The 19,467-nt window shown below is 39.3% G+C and overlaps 1 protein-coding gene across 1 annotated transcript in view; it reads left to right on the top strand.

Annotated features, from left to right (window-relative positions):
* Nucleotides 1-62: 62 nt before the first annotated feature.
* The window catches only part of RORB (RAR related orphan receptor B), a 142,508-nt gene continuing 123,103 nt past the window's right edge, over nucleotides 63-19,467 (top strand). The window contains exon 1 of the mRNA XM_033010447.2: nucleotides 63-506. Within this exon, the coding sequence (XP_032866338.1) occupies nucleotides 500-506 (7 nt within the window). The 5' untranslated portion in view covers nucleotides 63-499. The remainder of the gene's footprint in view (nucleotides 507-19,467) is intronic.

Raw genomic sequence — 19,467 nt, 5'->3', positions numbered from 1 at the left:
GGCCCCGCCCGCCCCCCGCTATAAGCGGCGTTGCCGCGTTCTCCCCGGGTCTCACTCCCGCTCCGCGCGTCCCTGTGGTCGCGCAGTGGAAATCCGCACCGGGGAGCTGCTGAGGGGCGCCGGTGTCATGTGAAGGCGCACATGCTCTGCCATCCACGCAGCCTGCCTCCCTCCCTCCCTCCTCTTCTTCCTCCGCGCGTTTTTCCAGTTTTTTCTAACGTAACTCCTTTCTTGCCCCCTCGCCTGCTCCGCCACTAGCCAACCGCCCCCAGGCGACCCCCGCAGGGGCTCCGCGGCGGGCGGGCGGGCGGCCGCCGGGGAGGGAAGCGCGCCCGGCGGCGGGCACCCCGCGGAGCCGCGCCCCGCGGAGCCGCCTCGGAGGTATGGTTTTCTCGGCGGAGCAGAGCTGCGGCGGCTGCCGCCTCCGCGGGTGCTGAGACGGGATTTTTGTGGTGCGGTTCCTGGGCTCCCAGCTTCATGACTGCGGGGAGCCAACACCATGCGAGGTAAGCGGGCCGGGGGGGGGCGGCTCTTTTCTGGGAAGAATGCTGGGGAAGGGGCCGGGAGGGAGGTTTCGTGCTGGGGCACAGGGTCCGGGGGAGAAAGTTGACGGATCACGCCTGCCCGAAGGCGTGGCTGCTCTCGGCGTATTCTCCGCACTCGCGGGGGTCCGGGGCCCAGACCGAAGTGCCCTCCGCGGCAGGAGGGTGGGGGGACGCCCCCGACGTACCTGTGCGAGAGAACACGGCGTCGCCCTGGGCCGCGGCGGGCGGGGTGGGAGGGAAGGGGCAAGTAGGCTGGTGGTGTCTGTGTCGTGAAGCCCTCCCACCCGCAGCTGCCCACGGGGCGCGCTCGCCCTCGGCAGGTGACCGGTACCGCAGGAGCTGCCTGCCTCTCGTTCCCGGGTCGCTGCCAGCACAGGGACCGGCTCCCCTTTCCCTCCCCAAAAGTTGTTTTCGGGACTTCTTCGCTGGCTTCACCCTGTTCCCCAAGCCGGCTTGTCGCCTGGGGGGCGGGGGATTGCTAACGGGGCGGGAAGGGTTGCGCTCCCCGGGACACCCCCCCCCCCTCCCCTTACCCGCGGCCCCTCGAGCCAGCGCTCCCTGAGCAGCCCTGTATTGGAGGGCAGCCAGGTCCTCCCCCAGGGCGCGCAGTCCCACCCGATGAGGATCCCGCAGGAGACCACAGAGCATCCCCATCGACGGGACAACCCCAGTCATGCAGAGCTGCCGGGGTGCTTGTCCTGAGGGTGCGGCTGAGGCTGGAGAGGGGCGGGCACGCCGCTCACCTGAGTGGATACGCAGGGGTGCGGGACACGTGGGAAGGCGTTGTTTCCGCGTGTCCGGGGGCCGGGCTCCTCTCGACCCTATTCTTGAACCAGGCGAGAACCGCCACGGGGACAAGAACCCCCGCGAGCCCTGGGCACCCGCGGGGGTTGCGCACCTCCTCCGCTCCCCATCTTCCACACTCCCTTTTATCGCCTAGTTCTTCAGCCCGCTTGCTCGCCTCACCCCACGGCATAGTAAAGGGGCCAAAAAGTAGTTCTTCCCGGGGTAAGGGGACGCAGGTGCAGGGTTTACGAGCAGCGGAACATGGTCGGGGTTGACAGCGACATCGCCTGCAGATTTCTTGGGTCTCGGGTTTGCTGTAATGAATGGGGAGCAAGCGCTGGAAACAACTTTTAGCTAGGATTTCTTCTTGTGGGATATCGGCTTCCGCAGCTGAGTGCGCTACCAGCGCTAACAAATCACGCTTGCGTGTAATTTTCTTAAAAGGAATTTAACTTCGACGTTTGCGCATAGAAACGAGCAAAACCCCTTTTTTCCCGTGCGTTCTTAGACAGGGTGTTCTCTTTGGGGCATCTGGCAAGAACTTGCTAAACAGTATTTGTCTTTCATAAGAGCAGCAGGAAACGGAGAAAAGAACCCGCTCGGTTCTGTAAAGCGGCCCCTGTTGCAGCTTTGCTGTTGCTCCCACCACCACCCCCGTCCCGTCCCCTCCCGGTCCCCTCCGGGTCGCCTACAGTACAAGCAGAGCCGGTGGGTGGCTCGGGGGTTATTTTCGAATCGCGCCCGTCAATGCCCCCTGGGCAGGAGCCCCGTCTCCCCTTTTCCGGACAGTTTGTCCACCCGAGCCAGAGCTGCCCAAGCCTCGGGACGGCCGGTGCTGCCGCGGATCGCAGATAGCCCCCCCCTTGTCAAGTAAGGAGTGAAATGTCATCCCTCTTCTCTGACCCTTCCCTTTAAAACGAGGTGGAGTGGGGGGACGGGAGGGAGGCGGACCTCTCCGCGCACCTGGCGGCACCGCTTGCGGGATGTGCCCCTGCTCTGCAGCCGCCCCTAAAGCTGTGATGGAAGCTACCCGCCGTGAAGAGGTGCTGCTCTGCCCCTAGAATGGAAGTTTAGATTTGCATTATATTTAGGCAAGGTCAATAGGGATGTTTTTTACTGGGGGGGGGGGGGGGACACGCGCAAGGCGGGGTGTGCGGGGCCGGGACGCGGGAGAGGGGGCGGGGAAAGGAGCTGGGACAGAGGGAGGAGGAAAGCAACAAACAAACAACTTTCATCCTTGTTCGAAACTCATGTGCAAGAGGTTACCGAACTCATGCTTTACATCCCATGTACGTCGAGATGAGAACAGCGCTTGACACCCCTTCAAATGAACAAGACCATTGTATGCTAAGAGAGCATACAATTGCATCCATTGCATTTGTGGCTTTCCTAATAATGGAAAAAAAAATGCATATTGCAATTGACAGATTGTAAGCTTCCAAAACCAAATGCTTTTAGATATCTGTAAGCCTTCTTGTGAAGTTATAACTGTTTCCAACTATGTTATATCACTGTTGGGTTTGAAGGCAGAAGCTCTCTTGTACATGTGAGCTCCTCCTCCAAACTTTCCCCAGCTGAGCTGTGATTCTTCCAAGATGCAGTTGTTGCCCTCAGCCTAGCATGCCTGGGGTTGCTTGCCTGCTCCATGTTGAAGACAGAAGCCAAGGAGCTGGTGAAAATGCCCAGCTGGTGTTGCTGCCTGCTGCATCCCAAAGCACTGGGCAGTCACAGGGGCTGTCGGTTGTCCAACCCCATGGAAGCACAGCTAGCTTTGGGGCACACTTCAGCTGTCTTGCCACTACTTTATAGTCACTGCCTATGTCCTATCCAAAATAGTAATTCCTTGTACTTGAAATCTTGGTTTAAATCCATTTGAAAAAACATAGTCATGCTGACTTGCAGAAGAACAATATTCTGATACAGGAGGCTGAGCACTTGTGCTTTTGGTGCTCTCATTGTCATGGTAGGTATAGGTATTTCCCACTGAATTGGAAATGAAAGTTTTGGAAGTTGATGACTTTTATATCTATATGTTATAGAGGCAAACATAAATATAAAAGAGTGATATTTCCAATGTGTGTTCATCACAGTCTTCCTTCCTTCCACTTGTCCCATTCCTGCCAATATCCTGTGAGGGGGTTAAGAACACAGAAGGTGTACTTAAGTATATTTTTTTAGACAAAGAGGACTGAAAATTCACTAAAATTACTGTGCTGCTTAACTAAGAAGAAAATAAATTTTAACATTGATTTATCTTGTAACTTAATATTTGGGCACCTGCTACCTGTACACACACAAAACCCAACTTTGTGATCACAATTATTTAAGTTTTGAAAGTGACATTAATGCAGTCATAGAGAGTACACCTTTTATTGAAAAAATATTTAAACTTTCAACTGGGAATCTTCCTAAAAATCTTTATCTTTTATGTTTTAAAGAAAAGGAATTCCAGAGAACCCTGAAGCCGAAGTATTTGAGCAAGTTTTTTTGTGTAGTTTTGTTATTGGTGTCAGAACTGAGTGATAATACATGTTACATAATGTTACATAGTTACTCTGTTTTCTTCGCGTTACTGAAATAGTTGTAAGCAACTGGGAAAGCATGAGTCAAACAAATCTTAATTGCAGTATTGATGAGAGAGCTTATTAAGTAACATATACAAATAGACTGGTTAACTGAGAAAGTTCTCCTTAATTTAATAGGTAAGTGCAGGGAGTCTTTATAAGCTCATTAAAGCAAAAGAAACTTATTTCACAAGTTATTTCAGGAAAAATAAACATTACTAAATTTTGAATATGTTACGTTAATATCCTAAAACATGTCAATGAACACATTATTATATGAATTTACTTCTATTATATGAATCATGAGAGCCTATTTGTACCTCTGCAATACTTTTACTTTGAATTGCACCATATCTACATACCAAAGAGTATCTTTCATTTATCTTTAATTGTTGTATTATGCCACAGTGTTGGGGGCAGAAAGGGGATTCGTGAAAGTTTATCAATGGAAAACTATCTGATTAAATATAATTGGAATTTCTACATAGAAAATTTATTTCTGATTTATCTTTTTTAAATGAGAAAATTGCTTTTTATGGATAGATGTCTGGTGACTTCCAATATGACAGTTATTTTAAGAACTATGAAAATATCATGTGCGTTAGCTGGAAACAGTTTCTCTTCTGTGGTATGGACAATGTCTAACATCTGCTGTGGGCCTTTTACAAATACAGTGAAAAGAAATAACTTAGTATCATTTAACCAATTTGACAATACGGTCATGATTGCAGGTAGAGATCATTTAATTTCTGTTTTGGGATGAAAAACTATATCAACATTTTAGGAGAAAATGTACCAGCAGAAAAAGAATACATGTTCTGAGTAAACTGGAAGTCAGAATTCCTGTTTAAAATGCTCTTGTGCAACTAGTGAAAAGTCTTTAGGGTACTGTCCTGGGTACTGCTATACATGTGCCTATGAAGTATGCCTTCAACAGTACTGTGTGTTATTAAACAATTCCAGGAACTAGGATCTGCCGTAGTATGGACACTGGTTACCTGATACAGGGAAAAAAAAAAAAAATCAAAGGAGTGAAAGATTCCCAAGCTACTCAAGAAACCATTCCTGCCAAGCAATGCAATGAATTCACAGAAATCAAGGTCTGTGCTATGAAATTGAACAATGTATGCTTTGTAGCTGAAGACAAAAGACGTGCACAGGAGTAAATATTGATTGAACTAATCATTAGATTAATAGAAATAAGATTTACCAGTGCAGCAGTATAATGGGTTATGTTAACAAGCCCTTTCGTGGCCCATATGCTGTCCTTTCAACCTGCAACCTTATCTATTGAGCTCTTAATGAAGGAAATCACAGGTGTTACAACAAAATTTATGGTAAATGTGACTAAATATAATAGTTGTGTAAATAACCAGTTGTAGTTAGAGAGGGCAGAAAGGAAATTAGGGAGGAAAAAAAAGAGAAAAGAATAGGCACTTTGAGCATTACTACACAATCATGAGGTAACAGTAATGTATTAGTGATTACGCATTGTTTTGCACTTCTGAGATGCAGTCCTAGATCACTTATTGTCAAGCTTAGTAATAAACCTGTTAAATCAACTTCAACTAAAGTGTAAATTTTAAGAAACCTGATATATTTGAATTTAAAATCAGTTTCTTTAAAGAGCAATTTTAACAGCTTTGTGCATTTAGCACAGTTGGGGCTTTCCATAATGACTTTCATAGACAAACTATAGATGTCAAAATGTTGTTCTTTGTGCTTCGTGTTTATAAAGTTCAATGTTGTTGTTCCTTCCGATTCTGTATGCAGTCTGGGCAAAGTCTACAGTGCAGCTTTGAGAATAAGAAAGACATCACACAGTGTCACTGGGGGTGGCAGACAGAAGGTGCCTTTTGGATTGTGCCATTTTCCTGTTTGTTTCTAATATTGATTTTGTGAGTATATTAAAAACTCCGATTTATGAACAGGATTGAGAATAGGATACACTTGTGATGACCTGGTCCTTATTTGACTGAACAATGCTTACTTACTTTAGTGGTCCTATTGAGACATTCATCCCTCTGTATATTTGCTGTCTTGGAACTATTTTTTATAAAGCAGAAATGCTTGCACTTAACTGCCAGACACACTCTGCTGGAAATTTATGCAAACAGAATGACAGCTGTTTCTGCTTCTGCTACAAGTATATAGGCTAATTTAGTTTGACATAAATGTTGTCATTATGCTGTTAATGATGAATTATTCTGATGAATTGTCAATTACAATACATCTACACAATTTTTAAGGAAGATTGACACTCATTGCTGCACAAAAATGCAATAAATTTTAAAAATCATATGTTTATCTGGATCATGGACATTTAAAACTACATACTCATTAAAGAATAAACATCAAGTAATTATGCTTGCTTGACAAACTCATTTTGAAAGAGTTTTCCTGTTATTACGGACCTTGTTTATGCAAGTAGTTCAGTTAGATTTGATGGGACTACTCACATAAATAAGGCAAACTAAATTTGAGGATGTTTGTTCTGTGTCCCTTTGAAACCAAATGACTCGGAATTATAAGAGGCATGAATGATTATAAAGGCTTACAGGGAATCAACAGCATAAGAAGCATGTAATGTTAAAAAAATCTTCTTACTCTGAAATTTCGGTAAAATCACGTTCCACTCCTAACTGCCTACTACTTTTTGGTGGTCAAATACAGCTGTTGGCTTGGCTGGAAATCTGTATTTGCTGAAAAGAGTTGTTGGTAAATATACTACTTGTTTTCTCAGCTAACACTGACGTATAAAAAGTATTCAAAAATGTTGTTCTGCCAATTGTCAATAAATTACTTTAATTGTTGATTCTTGTATTGCTGCTGTTAAACAGTGGCCAAATCAATCTTTAAGTAAAGATTAAGCAAATACACACATCTGTAATATATTTAGATGTGAATATGCTACACAGGGTAATAAACTTTTTGGCATGACTAAAAAAGCAGTATAATTTTAAGTGTAAATTAGACGATTATAAAGAAGCCAGTCTTTAAAGCATTCTCTCTGCTTATACATGTTATTGTGGTGGTCTCGCAGTTAACTGATTACTTTTAGTTATTCATGGTCACTTAGCAGGTTTCCCCAAACACAACAAACACCTTTCATACCAAAATTATTCATTTAAGAGTATTATTTCTGCTGCTTTAGTCCATGGTAGACATAAATGACATAAATTTCTGAACAGGACATACATTCTAATTGCGTTTATTTTTTTTCACTCTCTGAAGCAATCCTTTAGACTAAAAATGTCTTTACTCTTACAAGTAATACGTATTTCAGGTTTTTTCAAGTGAAGGTGTTCATGGGGGGGAAGAAGATAGATCAAAAGAAGACAAAGAAGAATAAGTTGTTAAATTGCAGTTCAGTCAAAATAATGAGCTGTCAAGAGGGTAGCATATTTTGTTTTGGAGCAAGTTGTTGTTGGTCTCAGATGAAATTATGGTTCTTCTAAAATAACCTTCAAGTGTAAAAAGTGAAGACAAGGCTGTTTATAAATAAGCAATTCTTAAATTTCCATTCCCACTAAAACAGGAGGTAAAATGTGATAGGTTTTATGCAACTGTATAATTTGGGGAGGTTAGATTATTTAGTGTGCATTAAACGTTGAAAGCTTACATTTGTTTGGAAGATATTTGGAAACTGTAGACCTAGTCCCAGAGTTGATGGCATGTTTCTGTTAGCTATCAGAGTGAAAACTGTGCAGCAAATCATTTTCTGAAGTATTAATTGGAAACGAGAATCTTTTCTGGAGAAGGACAGCTTAGTGACATGTGAACTGTATAAAAGTGAGTTTAAATAAATTAAGGACAATATTTTATTTAAAAATGTTGTTTAGAGACATTCATGTGTATTGTCTTCTGATGCCTTCTTGAAAAATACGTCTTATTTTACTAGGTGATGATAAAATGCTGCCAATTAACTTTTTGATTTAAAAGCCTGCCACAAAAGTGCTTTTTGGAAAACCTAACACTACACCGCTAGCACATTTTTCCTTGATCACTTGTACACTTCAACAGTGCGACACCAATTTTGCTTCTCAAAACAAGATGGAAAAATGAAAGTAAACGTTATTTTTCAGTTCCTGACTAAGTAGTGAAACAGGTGCTCTATTGTTTCTTTTTATATTTGTCTGTCTGGAAGAAGAATGAAGCATCAAACTGGCTATGAAGAGCATTGCTTACTTCAGTCTGCATTGTTTGTGGGATTTTGTACAATATTTGTACAATGAACTGTATTTAGTATTTAATTGGAATGAACTGAAAGAAGAGAGAGACCATGCACAGGAACTGAGGCCAGATATTCAAATGTACTGGGAGCACAAATACGAACAAACGCAGCACAGTCTAGTGGTGCAGAGAAGTAATGGCACTAGAGGAGAAATGTGTCAGTAAGGCACAGTGCCATTCAGTGATTTCAACTTAGTGAAGAAAATAAACTTCTATTTTGAAGAAAGTTCCACTGATGACCAAGCAGAGATTATTTTAGTTTGCTTGCGCAAGTTATACAAGTATTTTAGTTACATTTGTGCAAGTTATACAAGTACTTATTATTGCTAGTATCTGTCATCAACCTAGACTTCTCATTTTAATGACACAAGACATTCTCTCTATACCAATGTATACAGAAATGGAAATGTGATACAAGAAATACCAGTTTAACTATTTTTTTTAATGTATAGAAACCTATAGTGTATATATATATTAAGTTATAGATAGTATGTAAGCAGTACTGCATCAGTGATCTTTATTAGATGTGCCAACTAGAATAGTGGGAGATATGGATTTAAAATTAATGTTGCTTTATATTGGAAAAAGTAAAACCAGCAACAGTTTTTTACTAAATTTTCTCACTCAAAAAGCTATGTATTCTAAATAATTTAAATTTGTATCTAGAATCATAAGTACTAAATAGTATGAACTACAGCCACACACAGATAAAACAGTTTTTATTTATTTGAATGGGATGCACTTTACTGAGGAATCACAGTTGTTAATATATACTAGTTTCCTCTAGCCAATTTTGGAAAATGCAGATTATATTAATCTCTCAAACAATTAAATAGGAATAAGGAGGAAGATTAAAACAACATCAGAAGAGGCTAAGTATGGTTGATTAACACCCATTGAGAATAACTCAAACTGCACATTGTTACATAGCTCAAAGAATGTCAGCATCATGTTCCCCTACAATTTGCAAAGCACTTCTACATGCTTGTGAAAGTAATTTCCTTATTCTTAACTGGTCGAGAATAAAGATGTTACCAGTGTTGTGGCGGATGTTGCAATATTAAAGATGAAATTTCAACAGTATCTGGTAACTACCAGAATTTAACCATAATTTAATACATAACTTATGTATTATTAAAAAACAAAACCAAAACCAAAGACAAACCAACAAAAAAAAAAAAAAACAAAAAACAAACAAAAAAAAACACAAACAAACAAACAAAAACAGAAAGAAATTGCAGAAAACTTTGCATGCAGTATTTACTTTGACATTCTGAGAAGCAACAACTATCACACAAAGATTTCTGGCTAATGTATCTTACAGTATATTACATCAACTGAGTGAAATCTCTCTGCAGAGCTGTGGTTAATCCAAGCTGTATCTTTAATTTTTGAAACATAATTCCCTATAGACTCGGCTGGAATTTTTTACTGTAAAACTAATTGTACAATATGGCTCATTGGTTGTTTACAGTCTACTGATTTTCAGAAGATGGGAGAGCTAAATAGTGCTATCACTGACTTCAGTGAATAAGAGGTGAGAGAACTTGCACTGTCTTAATTCAGGTGCCTATGTAGAAATTGCTTTCTTCATTTATCATTGATTTGGGTTTGCCAAAATTCCAATATTTATTTTTTAGAACATTTACCAAGATGTGTTCCAAATCAAAAATTGCTAAAACTCTAGTAGGAGTGACATGAAGAATAGGACACTAAATAAGGGTCCTAAATAGGGGACACTAAATAAGAATACAGCATGTCATTTTCAGGCTTCAGCAGAATTTAGGAGAAAAAGATTGTGCCAGCTGCATCGTAAAACTGAAGGAGAGAAATACATGCTTTCAACAGGGAATTTAAACAGGTGCAAGAGAAAACAGGGAGGAAGAAAGGGTGGTGAATTTGGATAAACAACAAACTAAGTAGAAAAGGTGCTGTTTTGAAAGAGAGAAACTGATGTGGAAGAAGTGGAAATGTAAAGGAGAAGAATGGAATAGAAAAAGGAAGGGTGAGGAGGTAGAAGATTTTATTGACATGAACAGTCCTGTACTACAAGTGCTGGACTTTTCAATTTCCACTTATTGCAGGTGGAGTTAACTACAGTGGGCACACTGTTAGAAATGAGAAAGAAAGAGAAAAGTGAAAGTAATAAAAAAAAAAGCAGTAAAGTAATGAAAAGAATGAATGTACAATATGAATGTATTCATTGTGCTACTTTCTATTACTTGGTGTTGCATGTAGATTTGTTGTAATGGGACTTCAAACTGTTTGGTATTCAGCTAAACGCTAACATTAGACATCCGCTCCCATTCATTTCACCATGTATATCCAGAGCTCCTCTACTCAGGAGTGCTGCAAGTTGGAACATCACATATACAGTTATGTAAGCTGTCTGTACAAGCCTGGCATTCACTGCACTTCAGCCAAGTTAGTAATTTGCAAAATTAAAATGTCATTTGCAAAATACATCCAAACCTGATCTTTTTAAACTCTGGGTCGAATCAAATTGGGTTTTTATCCTCTCTGTTATTTTTCTGTCCCTTTTGCTTTCTCTATTTTTTTTTCAGCCACTTTTGTTAAAAAGCAGTACACTAAGGAAAGTCCTTGGCACTAAATTTCATTCACTTGTTATGAAATGGTTCATTAGACCATGCGTCATACATGCCCATGTATTACAGAAAGATGTTTTGTTCTTTTCACCTTTTTTTTTTTTTTCCTTTTTATTTATCTTTGTTTGGGATATGCTGTAGAGAAGAAATAAACAGTTTGTTAAATCTTGGCCCGGCTACATCTCCATCATGTACCTCTATTACATTTGTATGCCTGTAGCCTTGGAGATAGAAGAGGTGCTTGAGAGTTGAATCTCTGCTTCTCTAGTACTGTTTGGTTGCCAGCACCTGCTCTTTCTCTTGCCTGGTAAAAGAATTTGCCTGTGTCTTTGGATTTTTTTTTTTTTTAAATTATCTCTTATGTAGCATTCACCTAATTCATATAATAGGCTTTTGGAGACTGTGTAAATGTGTATCAGTGAAGAGATAATGTCCTATTTGATTGCAGCAAAACATTTTTTTGTAAGACAGAATAATGCCTTTAAATCTTTTCTCCATGCTCAGAAGATAAACATAGAATGCTCTTTATGATGCTCTCCATTTCTCCAAAACCAGGGTGATTTTTAAATATAAACCCTTGACTAACTTATCCTTCTGTAGCAGCCGCACAGAGCTTATTACAGAACCAAACAATCACAGAACTCTCCATAATCAAAGAGAAAAAGGAAATCTAAATTTTCGGAAAACTACTCTGGTAACGTAGGAGGTTCATTTACATGAATTCTCAGCTTTCCCACCTCCCCCTTGTAGTTTTCTGCAAGTCCTAAGCACAAAACAGGCAGAGAGCCAAGCTGTCATCCGTTAACATCTATTTCATCCTTTCTCAGGATCAGCTGAGCTAGAGAAGGGTATATGTCTCAGAGCAAAATCTTTATGCTGTTACAGAAATGTTTAGGAACGCATCAGATTTTGACCCTGTGTTAACCTACATTATCTTTTGGCCAGAAATGAGCAGCAGGATAAAATCATTTCAGGAAGACAAATGGTATTAAACGCAGATTGTGATTTTTCATAATCTCCAGAATAGCAGTTTTGATATATGCTTCACTGCGGAACAAGTCAAAGGATGAACTTCTAGTTTACTGTCAATAATAATATAAATTGTTTAGGAATTATTTTTCATTTAAGAAATAAGTCTATTTCTATGTGAAATTACTGAGCACTGTCTAGTGGCTGACTGTTATGGTATTTTAAGCAGTACTAAATCATCAATATTTTACTTACTGCTCAGGAAGGTAACTGAAAAGATTTCATATTTTAGATGTATGTATAGATGTGTTTCATATTTCATGAGGGAATAGGTGATATTTGGATACGTTTATGCATAGAATGGGTGAACAAGTCCTTAAAAATTAAATAATATTATTTTCCCATGGTGTGAGTTTAAAAAAGCCATTCATTTCCAATACAAGATGTGTTCACATCCAAGCATACAAACTTACCTTACATAGCTATGTATTTTTGTAGTTTACAGTGAAGAGGGAAAAGAGAAAATAATATGCCATTTTCCAATCCTGTTTGGATATTAGATTTTGCTCTTAGAGCTAACCAGTCATTCTGATGTATGTTTATTGGTTTTGGTTTTTATTGTGGTTGCTTATTATCTTTTAGATTTTTTTTGGTGCTGTATGTATTTAAATCCCTATCTCCACTGGTTGTCAGTTACTTGCTGCTTCTTGATACATTTCTTATTCTTGTAGTTCTTCATTTTGTGAGCTGCTTCTGTCACAAGTATCCTCTTACTGTCAGACTCAATAGAAGGCAGCCATTGAACAGGTGTTAAAGATGAACCTGGAATATGATCCTTCCACACTGTTCATTAGACTCATTAGAAAAGCAGGTTGAAGGACAGTTTGTAATTATCCATACCAGAGTGATCTATAGTTATGCACACTGATGAATGTTTTCTGTAGTGACATTTATCAACTATTCATGTACAAGAAAGCAAAAAAAGTGTATTTAAGTTATGTCCTTTATCTACTTTCTTCTCCTGCATGACTGTTTCCACCTATGTGAGAGATAATAGTTCCCTTTCTATTGCAGATACAGTCAGCATCTTCATACAGTAAAGAAAAGAAGCAGAAGGCTTTTGTGCAATGGAATTTTGTCAATCAGTTAAATCAAAACTTTCCGAGGGGTTTTGCTGTCTAGTCCTTTCACATGTGGTGTGTGCTTTACTTGAAAAAGTTGCCAGATTGATGACTCTTTTGTGCCCTGCAGAGATTTAGGACCTGTTCTTGAAACAGAATGGGGTTTTCTAACATGTGAATAGTTTCATGGCTGAGGTGACTGACATGCAAAAGTCCTTCCCAGGCTGATCTTGTTAGGTGCAGACCTAAGAGAGGTCCCGGGAGCTAAACTGCCCACGGCACTGGAGCTGTCTCTCCCATGCCATTTCCCTGTTGTGCCTCAACACTGACCTTGAAAGACCCTTCTCCTTTGGCCGTTGTAACTGTGGCCTTGCTGCTGACAGTGCCAACAGGGGTGCCTATTAGTGTTGTGTGGTAGGTTTTGGTTTTACTTTTTTTATGAACAAAGTCCATTGAGGCTTGTCTGAGACCACAAGGTTAGTCTTCATGCAGGCCATCAAATACCAAGGCATTTTTATTTTTCTCAGTCTCTACCATCCTGGTGTTCAACTTTTATCTGTAGTCTGTATACAGTCTCTGTGTCTACCATTAATTTGCAATCATTTCACTTGGTAGGAGATATTTGCTTCTCAAGTCAGATATGTTAATAAAGCATACTATTATGTAAGAAATATGTAAAATAACTCAAGTTGTTTCTTGCAGTTAGATGCTGAATTTGAGTGTGCTTTTACAAAGTTCACAGATTTTATCAAAATTCTGAAAAATTGAACAGGCATACAAAAAGGATGCAGCAGGAATGACAGGAGAATTTTATATCAAATAAAGAGTCCCATGTGTTACAATAAGCTTTGCAATCTAGCACACAGGAGTCTCTGTTCTATTATGGGCTTCTCATAAGTGATCTTAGGACATTTCTAGTTACTACGGCCTTTCAGTCAAAAATATTTAATCATATTCAGACACATTCCAGCCTTCTAAGTATTCAGAGATAGAAAATTGAGCTGAAAAATAGAGTTATTCTTGGGCATTGCAGGGATCCCAGGAATAAATCAGTTGTGCTGAAATATTATTCTGTATTTTTCTGTCTGTCAGCAGAAAAGTTATCTTACAAGAATCTTGATTTCTTCTTTTAAATATATATGAACAAGGTTTTCGCAGTGTCCAATGGAAGTGGCTATCACTAGCCTCCATTTAAATCCGTAATGTCAAATTTCAAGTGGCATACGTATATATGTGGGTGTATGCTAGACTTGTCAGCTGAAAGCATCATTCTTGATTTCATGGTTTTTGCAGTATTTTTAATGTTTTAAACTTTTACAGTATTACATTATTTTGTTGTTATAACTGAGCAGGATGTATATTGTACAGTTCAAGTTTTGGTTAGTTTGGGATTTTTTTAATTTTTTTTTTTGTCCTCTCAGTGAAAGCTGTGATCCCTCACAGTGAGGCATATTACAAGTGTACCTGTGCCTTTAAATACTGTGGTAATGAAGCTAAAATTGAGGAAATATCAGATATTTGTTATTAACAACAGTAGATGGGAAAGCACAGGGAGAGCAGAACTGCCTTGTTATTAAGTGATAATAAGGCTGCAGACTGGACAGTGGATATATATTATTAAAATAGCTGTCCTGGTGCTGAAAAGAGTGAGTATTCTTATTTATTTTGAATGTATATATCCATGAAGAGGCTGTAGAAGGAATCATGTAAATGTTAGAACATCAAGTTATGCCAAAAGAGATTTTTGTTTCAGTTCAGTAAATTCAGCTGGCTACATTTCTGAGAAAGAGAGAAGGCTATAAGGAGGAGGGGCGAGTGTATGAGTGTGAGTGATTTTGTGAAGAGGGGTAAAGAAATCTGTGTTACAGATAAGAGAACTGGGGGAGGGAGACACTTTAGCCTCTCCTTTAAGTACATCTCCCTCCTGAGTACATTTACTTCCATCACAATGGGCTAGAAGAGATCTTTGTTTAGTGGTGCAGTGCCCCTGAGACCTAATTTAGCTTTTATAGCAAATTCAAAAAGAGACAGAGTGAGCAAGGGAGACCAGAACAAAGATATGAGTTTGCACCGTGAATATTGATACTTGTGGGTTGCTTCTGCAAGTCCTTTAAAAAAAATTCTCCTAGAAATGCTGACTTGGACTTTCTGCTAAAGGAGGGATGAACTTTAGAGATGCACATTGTTTCATTATTCAGCTGTGATAATGAGGAGATGGTATAAATGTGTGTTATAAGGCAACGGTGGCTTTGTTACTTTTAAATAACAAGTAGAAAACCATCAAAGTCAAGCAGCAATGCATCAAAAATTGATTTTGCTTCTTCAAATGCATTTTTTTTTGTCATACTATTAGAAGCCTATATTGGATCTAATTATGTGAACATTACAAAAACATTCTTAGGAGTCTCAAAACTTAATGTATGACATTTCTTATTCCTTTGTTTGAGAGTTTGGAATGGTTTTACTTTCTTCTAGCATATAATTTTGCAATGGTCATCTTTGGTCCCCTGGATTTAGGGTCACCAAGATGTCTTTGGATAATTTTTTCCTGTGTTTTTCATCATAAACAAGGTTGTATTGTGTCTTACTGTAGCCACCCTGGATCTTACTCAGTAGGACCCATTTCTGTAGAGTCTTGACATCAAAACTCTGCTTTGCCACACTGCAGATATGCCTCATGAGTATAAATATCACTATTTTAAAAGTACAACATGAAACAAATTTGCATGCAGGGGAAATTTGCTTTGGAGTAGTGTACTATTCTGTTTATCGACACGCAATTGTTGCTTTGACATCTAGAGTTATGGACAGTTGCAGAAATATTTTTTTTTTTGTTAAAATGAGAGGAGTTTAAATGAATCACACATTAGTTGATTTAACTTGATGTTTTGTTGGTACTTTTATGGCTGATCCAGTTGTCCTGCAGGTTCATGTTTTATATGAAAATTTCCTTCAAAGAGTATTAGATAAATAAAACATAGGCTTGTCAACAACATATGGAAAGCTGATTTGAGTCAGCTCAAAAGTATGCATTTAAAAGTGCATATTTTAAGGAAGTCATATTTATGCTTTATTTATTGTTTAAATTCAGCTGGCTTCCTGTTCCTTCTCTGAAGAGCACTCACTAGTAAATACCATACTTCCACAAACTCGTGCCCACAGAGGCAATTGCTAGTTTATGTCACATTGCCTCGCTGAAACTTGTTGCTGCTGTTGCTAGGCAGCCTGATTTGCACCAACCAATAGCACGGTACAATTCCCCTCAGCAGCAGATTTCAATTAAAGGTCTGGACATATAGCTGATTTCTTCAGCTAGTCAACTCTAGTAGCAAAAAGAAAGGCTTCAAGAGCTGTGCTGTGTAACAGCTTGATTCATTAAGGTTTTCTGTAATAAATTCAGGCTGGGTATCTTAGAAAAATATTTTAAAAAATAATTAAGCTGTTTCTGTTTTCTCTTGTAGAAATCAATGTGGGTGGGAATCTAATGTTTGCAGTGATGTTTGTTTCCTTCTTTTTCCAAATAGATTTTATCCCCTCTGTGGTGTGTTGAGGAGAAAAATAACTGGATGCAAACCAACAGAAAAACCCCTTTTAATCTATGGTGTGATTATGATTCCCTCAAAAATATCCTGTGCTAATGTTCTCTTCTGCCAAAGAAGGAATCATATGAGAAATTTTCAGAAACATTTTGGGATCTGCATAGAAATATTAAATCTTAATCAAAAAGATTTGAGATCAACCAAGAAGCTTTGCGATCAACACATTTCCTTGGCATTTAAAAAAAAAAAAAAAAAAAAAAAAAAATTTTGGTGTGTTGAGGACATAACTGGGAACTCAAAAAATCAAGGAAAAGGAAATGTTTTGCGAAGTATGTCTTGGTGTGTTGAGTCATGGCTAGAAAAACAGAAGTGGCAAAAGCAGATTTTGAGATGGTGTCATTTGTTAAAATTTAAGTCAATTCTGCTAACTTGGTTTAAAGCAGAAATTGAATAAACATTTTTGTAGACATGTGGCTATCTTGCCTCACCAAAATGTAAATACTTCATTTCTGCCCATCATGCTTGTGGGAAGAAAAGGTAGGATTTAACCATTTAATTAATGCATAAAACTATTTTTCTTGTTGTAACCCTGGACAGCCTCTTAGCATACATCTTTCTACCAAAGATAATGAAGAATTAGATTCTCAAAACTACACTGATATCAACTTTGCTGTTGCTGTGCTAGTATTTTCATCCAAATTCTGATAATATATAGGAATAACCTATTATTTAGTCCTTCTGTGGGGAGACATTACTGAAGAAAGAAGCAGTAAGAACACAGAGTGAGTGGTACATTTTATAAGGTTTTCCACAGCAACACAGTGAAATTTATTAAAATTTGTATTCGGATCTCTGTTGCAGTCATGTGAATCTGTAGTTTCCCTTCGTTTGACAAAGTGTTACTTTTTTGCAAAGCATTTTGTTTGATTACGAAGGTGTCCAGGGGCTAGATTTCTCACCAAGTTCTGTCCAAATGAAAAGCATGCTGTAATGCTCTGGAAAGAAAATGCTATGTTTCCATTTTTAGGTAAGCATTTAATTCTTGGGCCATGTCCAAGTTGTTCGTCTCCTAAATAATTCCTGAGGTTTTTTCCACTCCTCCATTGTTCCCAGTTGCCAGAGATGGTCTCTAGGGCACCATTGAGCTAGATAGTTAATTCACAAGTTCTCAGAACATTTCTAGCAAGATCCTAGTAACTCTTCATACCAAAAACTGGTGCTCCATACAAAATGCCATGATCTACTTCATTTTGTCTTTGCTGTCTCAGCTAATGCCATTACCCATCCACTAAGGGGTCTCTCCATCATCTTTCTCGCCCTTCCATGTGGAGTTCACATCACCTGTTGGAGGCCAGCATAGTTCCGTAGCATCAAGGGGACTTGGCATAGAGGGATGTGGGGAAGAAGTCAAAAAGTCTGTGAGTATATGACTACAGGAGAGGGTGAAAATTTGGAGCGGAGGCTTTTCCACAGGACAGTGAATCAAGAGAGAGGGATTATAGAATAATATATGCATTTAACACTCAGTGAGGGTCAACAAAGATTGTTTTTGACAAGGACCAAGTACTCTGTCTCTTCTTATTCAGGCAGTAGATAAGGAGCAAGTACAACTCCTCTCTTCCTCAGAAAAAAAGCTAAACAAAAACCTGCTTCTCCTTAAACTTCTCTATTGTTTTGTTTGTTTGTTTGGCTGTTTTTTTTTCCCCTGCCTTTATTTGCATCTCCCGTCTGTAGTCTCTTACAGTGCAGAGAGCATTCCTATGCCTCTGCTCTTCTGAGGATCAAATACATAAATATACAAGAATATACTTAAAAGAGCAGGCTGTATACTGAATACAAGTGGAGAGGGAGATGATGAGGCTTTTATTCCATTAGGGCAGAGTTAAGAGTGATTCCACCAGGACCTTAGTAACTGTGACCATGTCCCAGCTCAGAAGAATACCATAATGACATTTTTGTGAGCAGTTTGTAGCACTAAGGGAGAAGAGATGTTGGTTTTCTCTCTTGATTATTGATGCTCTTCACTTAAAATACTCTGAAAGATTTATTGGGTCAGAAACAGGGCAAGCATGATCCATTAGCCCCACAGAGCAAGACTGAACATCCAAATTTCATAAACTGACTTCAGATCTATTTTTCAAATTTGAAACTGGATTAAAGTAGGTGTTGAGCTAGGAATTGGAGCAAGAACTTCCTCCCAAAGTGACTTGGCAATTGGTAAATAACCATGCTCACTCTCATTCTCTCTTGATCTTTTCCTTACTTCCCCCTTTTTCTAAAGAACAACTAGTCCAAAACTGAACAGTGTCATGAGGAGAAATTAAGAATATTCACCACCCCTCATAAAGTCTCTGACACCAGTGTGAGTTCTTAAAGGTGAGTATTATTGTGTCTTCATGCCTCTACATATATAGCCCTTAGTTGCCATACTATGCAGCAGTAAAAACAACTGTCTTGATTTTCAATTTATATTAATCATCACTATTCTGTTGAAAATGCTGAAGCTGTGATAGTTTTCTCCAGCTGATAATTTGCATGAATGGGTGAGTTGTATCAATGTCTTTAAAGATTATAATTAGAAGTGCATTAGGAGATCACTGTCAGAGTGAGGAGTCATTATTCACTTTTAATGGAATGATGATGGTGTCTTCTAAATTATCAACTTCAAATGCCAAACAGTAAACAAGGATTTGAGTGATTCCTAAATGAGTCCTAAAATATGTAGCTATATAAGGACAGTTTGTTTCATTTGGAGTATTTTGTTGCTGTTGTCGTTTTTTTCCATGCTCTGTAATAAAGTAAAATAACTTAGTTCCCAGTTAAGTACTGAGTATGCATCCACGCTGATTGCAAGTTCACAAAATCAGGCTTAGTACAGGTGTTATGATAAGGGGCATAGGTTAGCAATAGACTTAGTAGCATAGGACAGTGCTGTCCTCAGAGGGTCGTTCTGCCACCAGCTGCAGACCAAGCTGTGAGCTGCGGTTCCACAGAAGAATGGCAGAGTTGGGATCTCAGTCACTTGTTGCCCTACCACAACATCAAGATACTGTAGAACATAGACGCCCAACCAAATTAAAGCACATGAGTTTGTGGACCACCCC

This window comes from Tyto alba, unplaced genomic scaffold (assembly GCF_018691265.1).
Source record: "Tyto alba isolate M040663 unplaced genomic scaffold, T.alba_DEE_v4.0 Super-Scaffold_13, whole genome shotgun sequence".
NCBI lineage: Eukaryota > Metazoa > Chordata > Aves > Strigiformes > Tytonidae > Tyto > Tyto alba.
This window is presented reverse-complemented; position numbering and strand designations above follow the sequence as displayed.